This window comes from Lygodium microphyllum, chromosome 19 (genome assembly GCF_053477565.2).
Source record: "Lygodium microphyllum isolate KBCC chromosome 19, Lygodium_microphyllum_v1.1.10, whole genome shotgun sequence".
Classification (NCBI taxonomy): Eukaryota; Viridiplantae; Streptophyta; class Polypodiopsida; order Schizaeales; family Lygodiaceae; genus Lygodium; species Lygodium microphyllum.
The window spans coordinates 102,964,728-102,980,068 of NC_141153.1; the positions used below are offsets into that span (position 1 = coordinate 102,964,728).

General features: G+C 44.0%; 1 protein-coding gene across 1 annotated transcript in view; it reads right to left on the reverse strand.

The window, feature by feature from the left end:
* Nucleotides 1–920: 920 nt before the first annotated feature.
* Nucleotides 921–15,341, reverse strand: part of LOC148020227 (uncharacterized) — a 145,123-nt gene continuing 130,702 nt past the window's right edge. Inside the window, exon 6 of the mRNA XM_087700550.1 lies at nucleotides 921–1,009. Coding sequence (XP_087556676.1) covers nucleotides 933–1,009 — 77 coding nt within the window. The 3' untranslated portion in view covers nucleotides 921–932. The remainder of the gene's footprint in view (nucleotides 1,010–15,341) is intronic.

The window sequence follows — 15,341 nt, forward strand, 5'->3', positions numbered from 1 at the left end:
TGAGCTTTAGTGCTCTCTGAAGACTTGGCTTGGATTCTCATTTGCTATTCAAGAATTTTGTATTGGATGTCATTTTGGTTATCAGAGATCTTTATTGGGATGTATGTCTTGCTCGTGGATGCTACCTACAGTTGCTTTGTAGCCGTCATGCTCTTGGGATGCTATTGAGACATTGTCTTGGTTACCTGTCTTTGGTACTTTGACTTGGTTTGATTGAGATGTTGAGCTCGTTTATCCGCCTTTTGTGCCAGTGGGAGCATCTTGTATGCTTGACCGACATTGAGCAGGAGGTTTATGCTATTTGAGCATTTTGCAGATACTTGAGACTTTGGGATCTCTTACACTTAAATGGTGCATGGTTCATGCACTGATATCTTGGAGTTGCTTTTGACCTGAGCTTGGGCTTTGCACTCTTGTGAGCATACACCTACTGGTTTCAGGTCTTGCCAATGTTATGTATACTTTGCCCTACTGTCCAGGGGATATGCCTACTTTTACTGACGGATGCTTTGATGACATGTTTAGGTGTTTGCTCAGGGTCTTGATGACTGTTTGGTGTTGATTTATGCCCGTTTATGGGTGGTCATGTATTGGCTGTCATTTATTGACTTGGTGCAGTGATTTGGTCCGCAATTGACTCTCACAGTACCTTACTGTCATTTATTACAGCAAGCATATAACTCTGGACTGACATGGATTTTTAAAGCTGAAATATTCTGAAATGATATACTTTCACTAGTACTTGGTGGGCAGCAGCTTTGGTTACACTTTTCTCGCCATTTTCTCTCGATTTTGGTGATTTTTTTGTCATTTTCTGCAGTAAACAGCAAGCAGTTTTGAACTGTCTACAGTCTTCCAGCCTGCATTATGGCGAGTTCATCCACTGATCATGTTATTTTCAACATCATTAAGCTTGATGGCACGAATTACTCTTATTGGAAGAGCCAGATTTTGCAGGTGTTGGTGCAGAAATCACAGATCAAACCATTGAGGTTGAGCGGGCATCCACCTGCAACTATGCCAGATGAGGATTAGCTTGAGCTTGATGAGTTACGCAAGTCCACTATTGACAGCAATCCTCCCACGGCAGAAAATGAACATGAAACCAAGGTAGAAGCATACAAAATCTATACACATGGTTGAGCCATTAATCTCAAAACTGAAAAGAAACCATAAATCTTCCACTTAATAATGAACAAATTTGTTATCTTCATCATCTTCATCCATATCTTCAACCATTATACAAGAACAAAAGGGAAAAGAAGAATTTTTGCACAAAAGACAGAGGAGAGAGGAGAGAGAACAACTTTTTGCACCACCAAAAAGGAGAATGTGCAATTGGATAAGAGAGGGAAGGGAAAGAGGCACATAACCACTCGTGCACTCCACCCCACCTCTTCCCGAAAAAGCACACCCCTTCGTATTTTTATTATTTCTTTGACTTTGATACATTTGATATTATAAGACCTTTGGCCTTTAATTTTGAGTATTCCTACCCTTCACAAATGCATGCACGCAACACTTTTGTGTATACCATTTATTTATTATGGTGTATGTGGATGTGGATGTGGCCTCGTCATATAAGTGTGTATTTTAGTGATTTTGGAACAATGTAGTATTATTCTCTTAACAAAAAATAAAAATATGATGCACGCTTGGATTCTTTTGTGCCTTGTTTTTATGCTTCTTTTAAGTGTCATCATATTCCTCCCACACTGAAACGTGAAGCGTCCTTGCAAACCTTACCAAAGAAGAACCACTGTCTATCACAAAACAACTTCCAAAATTGTTAGTAAAACAACTTCGATCATAAGGCCTAGCCATGGTAGGGTATGGGACTCCAAATCATGACCACCAGAGTAAGGGAACTCATGCCTCAAATACTCCCACACTGAAAAAATTTACTAGTCTTCAAAGGATAGGGTTGTATCTTTCACAATGATCACAACAACAACTTCTTTGCCCAATGTAGAAAGGAAGAAGACTCCATCATGTAGCTCCATATGCACTTGAGGGAACACCATTTGATTGTAGCCACATCTTTATGTATCTTCGTATGTAGGGGTTTACTAGCATTGATAGCTAGGAAGAAAACCCCATTAGAGATTTACCTTTGCAAAAAGTTATTTATTTATTTTTTAAAAGGAATGCTAATGATAGATATTAAGAGTTGTTAAACCTTATGGTTGCCCTTTAGGGTTTTGTTTCTCGTGTCTTTCAAGAGCTTATTTATCCTAGGTTGTGTAACTTGAGTGAGGCTTTACCTTATATGTTGCTAAAGGTCGTTGTTAGATGATATTAGATTTATTTAAGGTATGAGACCCTTAACAATAGGATAATGGGTCTGTATCATAAGAGAAAGGGAAGTGAAGATGATGTGTGTCTCTTAAAAGAGAGGAAGATAGCAATGGGGAGGAAGATATTGGCAAGGATGGAGAGGTGAAGAGTAGGGAAAGGCCACCATAAAGGAGGATGAAGATGGTGCCATGGTGGAGAGAGATAGTGTGGTATTGCTAAGGCTAAGGGAGGGGGATGAAGGGACTATGAAAGGACATGGAGGTACTTTCAAGGGGTCTCAAAGGGATTGAGCTTAGAGATTCATTTGAGAGGCAATATAGAATAGGACCATGCATTTGTTTTGTTTTTTTTTTAAAGTGTTTGAGTAAATTAAATATGTTTTTTTTTCATTAAAAGTTAAGGGTTAGGGTATTTGGTACTTCATTAGGGTTGAGAGAAAAGAAAATATGATGGGATATGTTTGCGTGTGTTGGATAGGGAGGCACAAAAATGGGGTGTCGGTGGAGAAGACATATCACAGCAACCTTGAGGCCTTGACTTAAATCTGAACGATCCGGCATGAAAGACTAAGCCAGGACAATGGTCGTTTGTCCATTCTATGGATTTTCTCTTTATTCTCTATCTTGAGGTGCGTGTATCCTGTCGACATGCTCCTTGTGCAAGTGCGTGTCAAGCATGTCTTCTGCCCCCTCTCTCTCTCTCTTGTGCCGATAAACAACCTCTCTCTGCCTCCGCCAGTAACAGCGAGGGTCAAGGGCATTCTCTCTCTCTCCCTCACTCGCTCTCTGTGTCTAGTCGCTGCCGTCATAGGCACTGATGCTGCAGTGCCAGCGCGCAAAGGAGGCCGAATCGCACTCCATTGCCGTTAGCAGTGCGCTCAAGCCTCTGCCAAAGGCGCTGCCATCGGGATACTTCTGCATGTTGCACAAGATGTAGATCTCCGTGGTAGCCAGATTCTATTGGAAGGCCCGCACTCTCTCTCTCTCTCGTTCGAACAATCTTCCTCCTCCTCCTTCTCTCCTAGTTAATTCCTCCAGTACAATCAGTTCTACGATCGAATCACAGTGCCAAGGAATCCTCCTCCTCTCTTCTCTCTCTCTCTTTCTCTGTCCGCAAGAAATGCCTCAATGCTCTTCTTTCTACAAGATTGCATGTGGCTTTTGCTGCTGCACCAACATTCTCCCTGCCTTCCCCTCTGACCCAGGAGAAAAAAGAACTTTGTACAACAGCCAAACCAAACACGGCTCTTCATAACTCTCTTCAACTCATTAATCATCCCCACTTCACATTTTTCCACTGATGTCCAAAACTCTGCCATACTGGCCCGTGTATGGAAGGGGTTGCAAAAAAACGGGTCAGAGCCTCTGCTGCAGAGAGCAGTTTGACTTGTTCAGCCACCTCGGATGCTTTGCCAAAGGAACCGGTAGACTCAAACTGAAATGCTCCAAACGAGGAAGAGGAGCCGGTGGATGAATGACAATCTTGAAAGGATTCACCAAAAACAAGACTCGGTAATGCTTTCAAATTGCTAGATGACAAGCGTGTGAAGATGATTCGTAATCTGCTCTGGCTGGTTGGCAACGCTTTCCACAGCTGATGCAGAGAGGGCATTGTATGGCATGGATGCTAGATGTGCCCTGTGGGGGATGGCATAATCAGAGGTTGCCTCGGGGAGTCTGGAAAGGTACAGGGAGAGGTGGACATGAGCAAGAAAATGTCTCTCTCTCTTTTGATCCCGGATGGATCGAAACAGAGATGATCCTAATAGGAAAAGTCATAGGAGAATCCTTGTAGGACTGGTGGGGATAGGTAAAATGACTGGCTACTTCTCTGCCTCGCTCCTCAATTTGTAGAGAAAATCGCTTCAGTGGAGGGTGGGCCAAGGCTCCAGCCTCGACATCTTGCCAAGAGCATCCTCTTCCTCCGTATCCTCAACCTCCGCAAGACCACAAAATGATGACGGTGCCTTGTACTTCCTGGTGGTCGAGGGCGTTCTCTCTCTCTCCCTTGGTATCTAATTTCGTGCTAATTATTGGGTTTTTTTTTTGGATGATTAGACGGAACAACAACAGAGAAGAGAGAGCTTTCTCATGGCATCTGTGGCCGCAGTTGCTGCGAAGTTAAGGTTGTCTATATGGATCGGTGAAGGAGTCTAGGGAGGACTGTGAAATCTCATGCTCACTGCCATCTCAATTCTACAATTCACCATCCTCAACCTCCTGCATACTCTCTCTCTGTATATTTGTGTTTGTGTGGTGCTTCTTCTTTGTTGATGTGCTACAATGGGGTTATATGCCCTGAGATCTTCTGCAATACGCTAGGAAATTACAGTTTTCTATCTTCCATCATATTCAGTAATTACCACTTGAAAGGGAGGCTAATAATCTCTGTCCCTCCTTCTCGCTCTCTCTGTGAGCGATCGAGAGTGCCGTCTACTTCCTCAATTATTCTTTTTCGTGCTTCTGCCCTGTAGGAAATGGCGGTGTGGTGATGCGGATCTCATTCTCTAGTATAGGTGTCCCAAGGGGTGCGGCTTCTCAATGCACTGATATCGACCCATCTCTCTCTCTTTCTCACTCAAATTCTTCTTCTTCCGCCCCTTCTTTTGCTTCCACTTTAATCATGGTGCATGAGTGCTGGGAGGAAGAGCCATTGGAAGGCTTGGGGAAGGCAGTTCACCCTTCTCTTATTTTCCTTCTTTCTTTCTACATGATTGAGGGCAACCAAAATAACAGTGGCAATTGGTTTGCTCCAGAACTAAGACCCCCTATGAATCAAAAGGGCTTGAATGAGTGTCGGAACATCCTGTTCTTCTTTTTCTCAAATCAAATCCCCCGAAGCTCTTCACTTTCCATCTTTTGATATTGTCTACCTAGTCTGTGTACCTCATTTTCCCTTCCTCTAGTGAAGTCAAGTATTTTCTGTATACTCCCACTCTTGCAAAAACATATTTTCTTGTGGTTTTGGAAACATCTTTGATCCCTGCATCATATGGCTTTGCTTTTTCTTATGCTCTGCCCTCCAAGAAGAGTTATTGCTTGCCAAAATTTGAGATTAGCTTCTTCCCCGGCTCCGCACCAAAATGACAGCAATCCTCCCACGACAGAAAATGAACATGAAACCAAGGTAGAAGCGTACAAAATCTATGCACATGGTTGAGCCATTAATCTCAAAACTGAAAAGAAACCATAAATCTTCCACTTAATAATGAACAAAATTGTTATCTTCATCCATATCTTCAACCATTATACAAGAACAAAAGGGAAAAGAAGAATTTTTGCACAAAAGACAGAGGAGAGAGGAGAGAGAACAACTTTTTGCACCACCAAAAAGGAGAATGTGCAATTGGATAAGAGAGGGAAGGGAAAGAGGCACATAGCCACTCGTGCACTCCACCCCACCTCTTCCCCAAAAAGCACACCCCTTCGTATTTTTATTATTTCTTTGACTTTGATACATTTGATATTATAAGACCTTTGGCCTTTAATTTTGAGTATTCCTACCATAAATGCATGCACGTAACACTTTTTTGTATACCATTTATTTATTATGGTGTATGTGGATCTGGATGTGGCCTCGTCATGTAAGTGTGTATTTTAGTGATTTTGGAACAATGTAGTATTATTCTCTTGACAAAAAATAAAAATATGATGCACGCTTGGATTCTTTTGTGCCTTGTTTTTATGCTTCTTTTAAGTGTCATCAACTATTGTATTATCTCTCACAGAACAAGTTCATTACAATGTATTTGAGGAAGAACAGAGTGCATGGCAATTGTGGGATAAAATCAAGAATCTCTATGACAAGAAAAGTCTAGCGAGTCAGATGTATTGGCTGAAGCAACTTATGGATGTGTGCGTGAAGAAGAATGTGACTATGTCTGCTCACTTGAGCTAGTTCCATGCTATACTCAAGAACTTGACTTCACAGGACATCACTTTTGCAGAGGATGTTACTCCTCTTTTCTTGCTTAGCACTCTTAATGAGTCATGGAATGTAACCGCACTCCATTATGTGCCTCTATTGCTACCTTGAAATTATCTGATGTTGAGAGTGCTCTTCTATAGGAAGAGGTTAACCGTAAGAATTTGGATGCCTCTCGTGTGTCGCATGTTATGACAGTTAGAGGCAGGAATGATGGATGGAAAGCATGGCAGTGGCAGTGCCCGTGGACGGGATTCTCAGAAATCTCGATCCAAGTCTCGTGGGAAGTCACGTAGCAAATCCCATGGCAGGAATGCAAATGTTAATTGTCACCATTGTGGGAAAAAGGGCCATATTAGGCCACAATGCCATGAACTGCGCAATGAAAGGCACAAAGATAAGGGGAAAGACAAAGTGCAGGATAAGACTTCTGATCGTAGCATAGTGCATGCAAAGTCCAGTGTTAAAATTGAAGAGATCAATGTTATGCAGCCTAGGATGTTGATGATGATTATATCCTTGTAGCTTCTTCTAGTGCTTCGCAGATAACAGAGATACACTCTATGTATGCATAGTGTTGGCAGAGTGGTTTCATTCATACCGTACTGTTTTGGGTTCTGTGCGCTTGGGTGATGACAGGTCTCTTGATATTGTGGGCGTTGATGATTTTAGGCTGCACTTTCCTTCTGGCAGCAGTTTTGTTATGCAGGATGTACGTCATGTACCTGCTTTGACACGCAGTCTCATATCAGCTGGACAACTTGATGATGCAGGTTATCATGTATCTTTTGGAGACTCTGCATGGAAGATCACACGTGGCAGACTTGTGATTGCGAGAGGTGCCAAGGCTGGCAGCCTCTATCCCTTGATTGTATCCGCTTCTTTCCTTGATCATGTTTTGTCTATGGATTCTATCCCACATGTATCTCTTTGGTATGCCCGTTTGGGCCATATATCTTTGAAGGGAATGAAAATGCTTTCTGGTTTGCAATACTTACCGCCCCTTGATTATGCATGTTTTGATTCATGTGAGCATTGTCTTTATGGCAAGCAGACTAGGTCTACGCATAAGAAGTCTGGTAAACCACGCATGAGTGAGCCCTTGGCATTGGTACATTCAGATGTCTGTGGGCCCATGCCTTGTCAGTCTATGGGTGGTGCAAAGTATTTTGTTACTTTCATAGATGATTTTTCATGAAAAGTTTGGGCTTATTTAATTAAGCTGAAATCTGATGTCTTGACTGTGTTTCAGAGATGGCTTGCATTGGTTGAGAACAAGTTTGGGTATAGGCTAAAATGCCTAAGGACAAATAATGGGGGTAAGTGTGTCTCACGTGCTTTTGAGCAATTATGTGATGAGAGGGGTATTAAGCGTTAGTTGATTGTCCCCTACACCCCCCCCCCAGAATGGTTTGGCTGAGCGGATGAATAGAACCATCCAGGAGCGTGTATGCAGTATGCTTAGCCATGCAGGCCTACCACAGAGCTTTTGGGCTGAGGCAGTTAGTATAGCTGTGCATATCATAAACAGATCACCTTCTAGTGGTTTGGATTTCCAGGTTGCAGAGGAGGTATGGACTGGAAAACCTCCCTCTTATGCGCATCTCCGTGTCTTTGGATGTGAGGCATTTTGCCATGTGCCCAGGGACAAGAGAAGTAAGCTGGATCCTAAGAGTGTCAAATGCATTTTCTTTGGTTATGGGGATGCAGGCGAGATGGGTTACCGTCTCTAGGATCTGTGGGTGTGGAAAGTCATCCGCAGTCATGATGTAGTCTTCCATGAAGACAAGATGCATAGGCAGCCTGAGAGAGTTGTTGAGATCCACAGGGTCATATTTCATGAGGAGCTGAGAGCTCCCACACAGCCAGTTGGCCAGCCTACAGCTGCAGCAGATGCTCATGGTCAGGGTGTTGGACAGGCAGCTGGGTAGGCATCAGAGCCTGTCGTGAGACGATCTACTCGAGATAGATGTCCACCTGATAGATTTTAGCCCTCGATGCATTATGTCTTGGTTACAGATGCAAGAGAGCCTTTCACTTATGATGAGGCTATGTGCAGGGGTGATAGCCACTCCTGGGAGAGGGCTATGCAGTCTGAGATAAACTCCTTGCATAAGAATGAGACTTGGGATTTGGTTTCCTTACCTAAGGGCAAGAAGGCTTTGCCATGCAAGTTGGTGTACAAGCTAAAAAGTACCCCTAGGCACCCCAAGCCGGCATACAAGGCTAGATTGGTAGCAAAGGGTTTTAAGCAGGAGCATGGTGTGGACTTTGATGAGGTTTTTTCTCCTGTGGTTAAGATGGCCACCCTGTGCTTAGTCTTGGCTTTGGTTGCTTAGCTTGACTTGGATTTATACCAGATGGATGTCAAAACGACTTTCTTACATGGGGACTTGCATGATGAGATTTATATGGAGCAAGCTAAGGGCTTTGTAGAACCTGGCAGGGAGCACCTAGTGTGCAAATTGAAGAAAAGTCTTTATGGATTGAAGTAGGCACCTAGAGAGTGGTGTCATAAGTTTGATGCCTTTATGCAGTCACGAGGCTACAGCAGGAGTGCTATGGATCTGTGTCTTTACACGAAGAAAGCCAGTGATGGTTCTTTATTGATTTTGGTCCTCTATGTAGATGATATGCTAATAGCAAGGAAAGCTCATGATGATGTAGATGCTCTTAAGGCTCAACTCAAGAAGAGCTTTGAGATGAAAGATATGGGGTAGGCCTCTCACATACTTGGTATGTGCATTAGACGCAACAGGCATCAAGGACTCCTCTACTTGTCACAGAGGGAGTACATTCATAAAGTCCTTGAGCGCTTCCGCATGCAAGACGTAAAGCTTATTGGCTGTCCATTGCCTTCTTATGTGAAGGTATCACAGGCTGATTGTCCGTAGACAGATGAGCAGAGGGCCGAGATGGCCAAGTTTCCCTATGCATCCGTAATGGGCAGTCTTATGTATGCCATGATAGCCACTCGTCCAGATATTGCCTTTGCAGTTGGTGTTGTGGCATGCTATATGGCTACACTTGGCAAGAAACATTGAGATGCCGTGAAGGGTATCATGAGGTACCTGAAGGGCACTGCAGATATATGCATATGCTATGGCAGCCAGGATATAGGAGTCGTGGGGTACACTGACTCTGATTATGCAGGACATGCAGATAGTAGGAAGTCCACTTCCGGCTACGTATTCACCTATGCTGGAGGTGCTGTTTCTTAGATGTCCAAGGTGCAGAAATGCACGGCCCTTTCTACTACAGAGGCCGAGTATGTTACAGCCACCACTGAGGCTTGCAAGGAGGCCATTTGGTTGGGTCGTTTGGTTGTTGACCTTGGTATTGATACTATCCCTACACTACATTTGTATTCTATGAGTGTTATTCAGTTAGCCAAGAATCCGATCTTCCATGCGAAGAAAAAACACATTGAGGTGAGGTATCACTTCATACGTGGGGTTGTTGAGGACAAGTCTGTTGACCTTGTCAAGATCTCGACTGACCAGAATCCTCCAAATCTGCTCATGAAAAACCTCTCTACAGAGCACTTTGCCTTCCTCAGGAGGTTGATGGGTGTGGGATGAGATGACATCTTTCCTCATCCTATTGTAGATGTGTGCATGTTGTATTGTCTCTTTTTTCTTTTCACTCCTCACTAGGGCAGATTCACCTTTAAGTGGGAGGTTGTTGGGGGTAAAGACGCCTTCGCCTAGCCGCTCGTGTATTACTACACTGACAGTCATCGCCATTGCACACTACAAGTGGCGGGTGCCCATCACCGTCACTTTATTCTTTATTCTTTTAGTGACAGTTTGAATAAAGGAAGGCCCGGTCACACATTGTGATTGTTGGAGTTCCCATTTCTTGTCTCTCTCTTTCTTGCTCTTGCTCTCCTGCCATAGCTCTCGCGTGCAAGCTTCGATCCTTCTCACCTTTCAATTTTGATCAATTTTGAGATCTTGACAAGGCCAATAAACTTATTCTCAACAATCTCTTTGATAAAGTGGTTGAACACCTCAATGTACTTTGTCTTCGCATGGAAGACTGGATTCTTGATTGGCGGCCTAACTAGAGAGCCTCCTTGCAAGCCTCAATGGGGCTGCAACATACTCAACCTTTGTAATAGAGAGGACCATGCATTTCTGCACCCTGGACGATATCCAAGAAACAACACCCTAGCAAATGTAAACACATAGCCAGAGGTGGATTTCCTACTGTCTGCATGTCCTACATAATTAGAGTCAGTGTATCCCATGGCTCATGTATCCTAGCTACCATATCATATGCACATATCTATTGTGCCCTTCAAGTACCTCATGATACTCTTGAGGGCATCCCAATGTCACTTATCAGGTGTAGCCATAGTGTGTACCACAACTCCCGTTGTAAAAGCTTTGTCAAGATGAGTGGCTATCCTGGCATACATCAAACTGTCCACTCCGGATATATAAGGGACCTTGGCCATCTCAGCCTTCTGCTCATCAGATCCGCCTGGCTCACCTTCACATGAGAAGGCAAAGGACAACCAATATGCTTAACATCATGCACATAAAACAACTCAAGGACCTTCTGGATATAGTCCTTCTGTGACAAGTAAAGGAGCTCATAAGAGCGGTCATGTGTAACGTGTATCCTAAGAATATGTGAGGTTTGTCCCATGCCTTTCATCTCAAAGCTCTTCTTGAGCTAACTTCTTAGAGCATCTAGCTCATTAGTAGCTCTCCTAACAATCAACATGTCATCCAGGTAGAGTTCCAAAATCAAAAAGTTGCCATCACGAGCCATCTTTTGTATAAACACGGATCCATATCAGTGTATGTATGGCTCTGTGAATGCATAAAAGCATCAAGCTTGTGGCATCATTCCCTAGGTGCCTGCAAAGGCCATAAAGACTCTTTCTCAATATGCACATTAGGTGTTCCCTGGATTTTTTCTCAAAGCCCTTAGGCTGCTATGTATAAATCTCCTCATGTGAGTCCCCATGTATGAAAGCTGTCTTAACATCCATTTAATAAAGGTCCAGATCTAACCGAGCAACCAATACTAGTACTAGGCGTAGGGTAGTCATCTTGACAGCAAGAGAAAAGACTTCCTCAAAGTCAACACCGTGCTCCTGTTTACTAGCAACCAATGGAACTCCAATTGCTTTCCCCCCTCTCCATATTGAAACACTGCAAAATCTTGGATACATACTCCTGCTGAGGTAGATAGAGTAACCCCTTCAATCTAATATGTTAGAGATAGAGCAATTAAAGCAACAATCAGAGGGTTGAAGTCAATTTGAAAAACGTTGGTGCTACAATGACCGAACTTGGAGCCTAGTCTTTAGAGGAGCAATTGGCCAAATGGCAGTCTCAAAGAGACCACTATTTGGCCTACTGACCTATGTGGCACCAACTTCCTTTCGAGTATTGACTACCATTCAGGATATGGACTTAGCCAAAACTAGCCAAGAGAACTCTCTGATTGATAAAATTCTCATTGAGGAGGAGCTACATGTTGCGAGTAGACTCGGATAAGGTACCATGCTACTCGATGTTGCAAAATATCTATTATTATTGAGTAGGCTGCCACGATTACTAGATTCTTGTGCCAAGTTTATTCCTTCTCTTGCACTTGGGAAGAATATGAGTTTATAACCATAACATCCCCCAAAGTCTCAAAGGAGTTGATGGATAATGGTGAAATCTCAAAAGAGCATGCATTCATCAGGCGATTAATAAAACATCCTACCGCAAGCCCCAAAGGTGTGTGTCAACCGTGGAGATTGAGGAACTTACTCGCCTTGCTAACTCTCACTCCTCTTTCCTACAAAAATGGGGTAACATACGTCTCCGTGGGAGCTTTCGCTCAACCGCCAAGACCCACGGACCGCTTATTGTTTCAAGCGTTCCAAGCCGAGCACTAATGGCTACCTCTCACATAGCCGACGTGCCATCCATATCTACGGGTGTAGTGAGCTTATCTCCATGCCGATCGAGTTACCTCTTCTCCTGCGCACTCCGATAGCTCCACGATCCAAGTGCAAGCTTCAAGCAAGCTCCATCCTTAAGCTCCACGCTCCAAGCTCCATCACCGCGAGCAAGAGAAGAGAAGAGAAGAGAAGAGAAGAGAAGAAGAGAGGAGAAGATGGAGAGCTTCTCCACCCCAAGGTCCCTCACCCTCACACACTCACACTCTCACGCTCCCTCTCTCAAGCACAAGCTCAAGCAAGCAAGAACAAGAAGAAGAAGAAGAAGAGGAGAGCCACTTTTTGCCACACACAAGAATGAGCTTCTCATTCACTTTTCAACTTTATATACAAAACCCTAAATCCCTCTTTGGGTAGTCATCCCCTTTTTCCCTTTTTTTCATGGCCGGCTGTAGCCTAGGCCCTTTTTCCCATTGTCCTTCTATCTTCCTAGCTTCCTTTCCACCGCCCATCTATATTTACAAATTGCAGGGTGAGAGCCCGGCGCTCCTTGAATTAAACCGTGATGCGCTTGCGCTCTTTTATACAAGTTTTGTCTTGCACTTTTCCTTGTGCGCCTTTGCCTTCCATTTCTCTTGCCTTGGCCTTTGTCTTTGGCTTTTATTTTAGCTTTCTGGATTTTCCACCACCTGGCACTCTTTTACAAGTTTTTAGGGTGCGCCTTTGTATTTTAAAATGCACCTTTCCCCTTTTGCAGTTGCCTTGGACTTTTAAGGTTGCTCTTGCACTTTTGGACTTTTCTCCTCTTCTTTCTTCAGTCGAGCTACCTTTTTTCCACCTTTGCACTGCATCTTTTTTATTTTCTTTTTCTTTCTTCGTGTTGGGGTTAAGTCTCCAATGGGAGTAACGGGGTTGCCTAATAATGACTAATGCTTAGCAGCGACGCGCCATCAAAACAACTGAGTATGACCCAACTTACGTAGCACCAACCTCATTTAGGATCTTGGCCACCACTCGATCCAAACACCTAGATGACCAGGTCTTGGCCCATCCTTACATTGATCGTATCCTTACGGAGGAAGAGCTACATGTGGCTAGCTGCATCAACTCGGGTGACTTTCTAACTGATGTCCTGACTTACATTACCCAAGGCTACATTAGCCCTCGTAATCTCGATCATCATGCCCAATTGGAATACAACCTTGATTTCTATACTTGGTTGATGCCCAAGTAAATAGCACCTTACAATGCTCAACTATCTTGCCTCTCCCTGTGCAATCCTAGGAAGGATTCTTCTCATTCCTAAGGGGGGAGGCGGGGGGTAAAGGTGAAGAAAGGTGAAATTAAGAAAAAGTGTCATAAGTAAAGGTGAAGAAATATGAAATCAGGGAAAAGTGTGATAAGTAAATGTAAAGAAAGGTGAAATCAGGGAAAAGTGTCATAAGATCTTGGAAATGAATAGATTTGCTCAAGAGGAAATTCTTTTTGTTGCTTAAAGCATGTTCTTTTTGCCATAAAAGCATGATCAATTCCTGTTTATTTTCCAGTAAGAAAATGTCTTACGAATACTAATGGTGAACCATAATATATGATAGGAACCTAAAATGGCAGGGCAAGATAAAGGCAACAAGCTTCCGTTCACAGAGGAAGAGCAAGCTAAGTATGGTTTGACAGTAGAAATGAGGGGCTATAGCCAATTCACATTCAAGCATGTCATGAGCCTAGAGGACGTCATCATGGAAGAATCACCCATAAAACAACTCGTGGACAAGTGTAGCCTACAGAAGTACATAGAAAAGGTTGGGCAAGCGGTCAACTACAAAAGTTTTTGAGGAGCTTTAATGCCGAAAGGAATTGTGGCATGGTGACAATCAGAAAAGGGGAAGAACCCCACCAAGTAGAGGTGGAATTGAGCTTGAGGTGGTGGAGAAGGCCCTAGGCTTAACTAGCAAGACCGAGTGATGCCCAAAGAGGGACATGTACAGCATGCTAGGGATGAACAAGGCTATCGTATGCATAGTGGATGGGGTAAGTTTAGCAAATATTCCAAATCCTGAGATCAAGCTGCAAGCAAAGATGGTCCATACTCTCTTCTCCAGTCAAAGGTACAATGCCCTTATGAACAGAATCGGGGTGCCGTTGTTGGAGAGCATCGTAGCAGGATCCCCAAACAAAATAGATTGGAACACCTACATGCGCAAAACTATTGAAAGCTCAGCAAAAGCTTTGACCACTAGTAGAACGGTAGCAGGAGGAGAATCCTCGACCTCCACAGTAGGATCAGTTTGAAAGAAGTCCTCCTCCAAAGCATCCACCATCAGGTTCGGTGGGATCCTAACGGCCATCATCCAGGAGGCCTTGAAGGACACAGAGGAAGGTGGAGAGGAAGTAGGGGAAATCCCTGATAGACTACCTCACCATGAACAAGTGTAGTCAAGTGAAAGGACTATAAGTGATAAGGAGGAGCATGAGATGCAGTTTGACCAAGGAGAGCCGAAGGCACAGACAAAGGGAACCTCGTCAAAGCTGAAAAAGGAGGCAAAAGAAACGATGACAAGGGAGTAATGGGCCGAGTGGAGGAAGGCCCAAAAACAGTCCAAGAGGGCCGAAGATGAGAGAAAGAGAAGAGTCGAGAGAGAGGCAGAATAGCTAAAAAGAAAGGAAGATGAAGACATAGCAAAAGCCATGCACAGGTCTATAGAGAAGGCCTATGGTTCCAAAGGAATGGCTACCTTGAGCCCATGGCACGAAGGTGAACCAAGCGATAGCACTAAAGTAGCCCCAGTTGTCACAGGAAAGGGCAAGGTCCTATTCCACCCCCTCCCTTTGACCCTCGCACCTCAAATAGCCACCACTACCTCCACTGCACATGAGCTAGCATCTGCCATGGGCACCACTCAGCTCATGTCCATGATGCAATTCCTAGTCACAAAAGTACGAGAAATGGCGCTAGGGGTAGTAGCCAAAAGGTTGTTTGCGGCGGATGCCGAGTCCAGGCAGGACCCCAAGCGGCAAAAGTTGGAACCATCCACCACAACACTGCCAACTATGCCCTCCGGACTATGATGCCTATGTGGCTGAACTCCTAGCCCAACTAGAGAGCGCCAAGGAAGAGAAGAAGGCCGCTACTGTGGAGCTAGAAGTCGAAAGAGAGGTTGCCGCGGCCCTATGACTAGAGATGACACAGCAAGCCTCTGAGCATTAGAAAGGA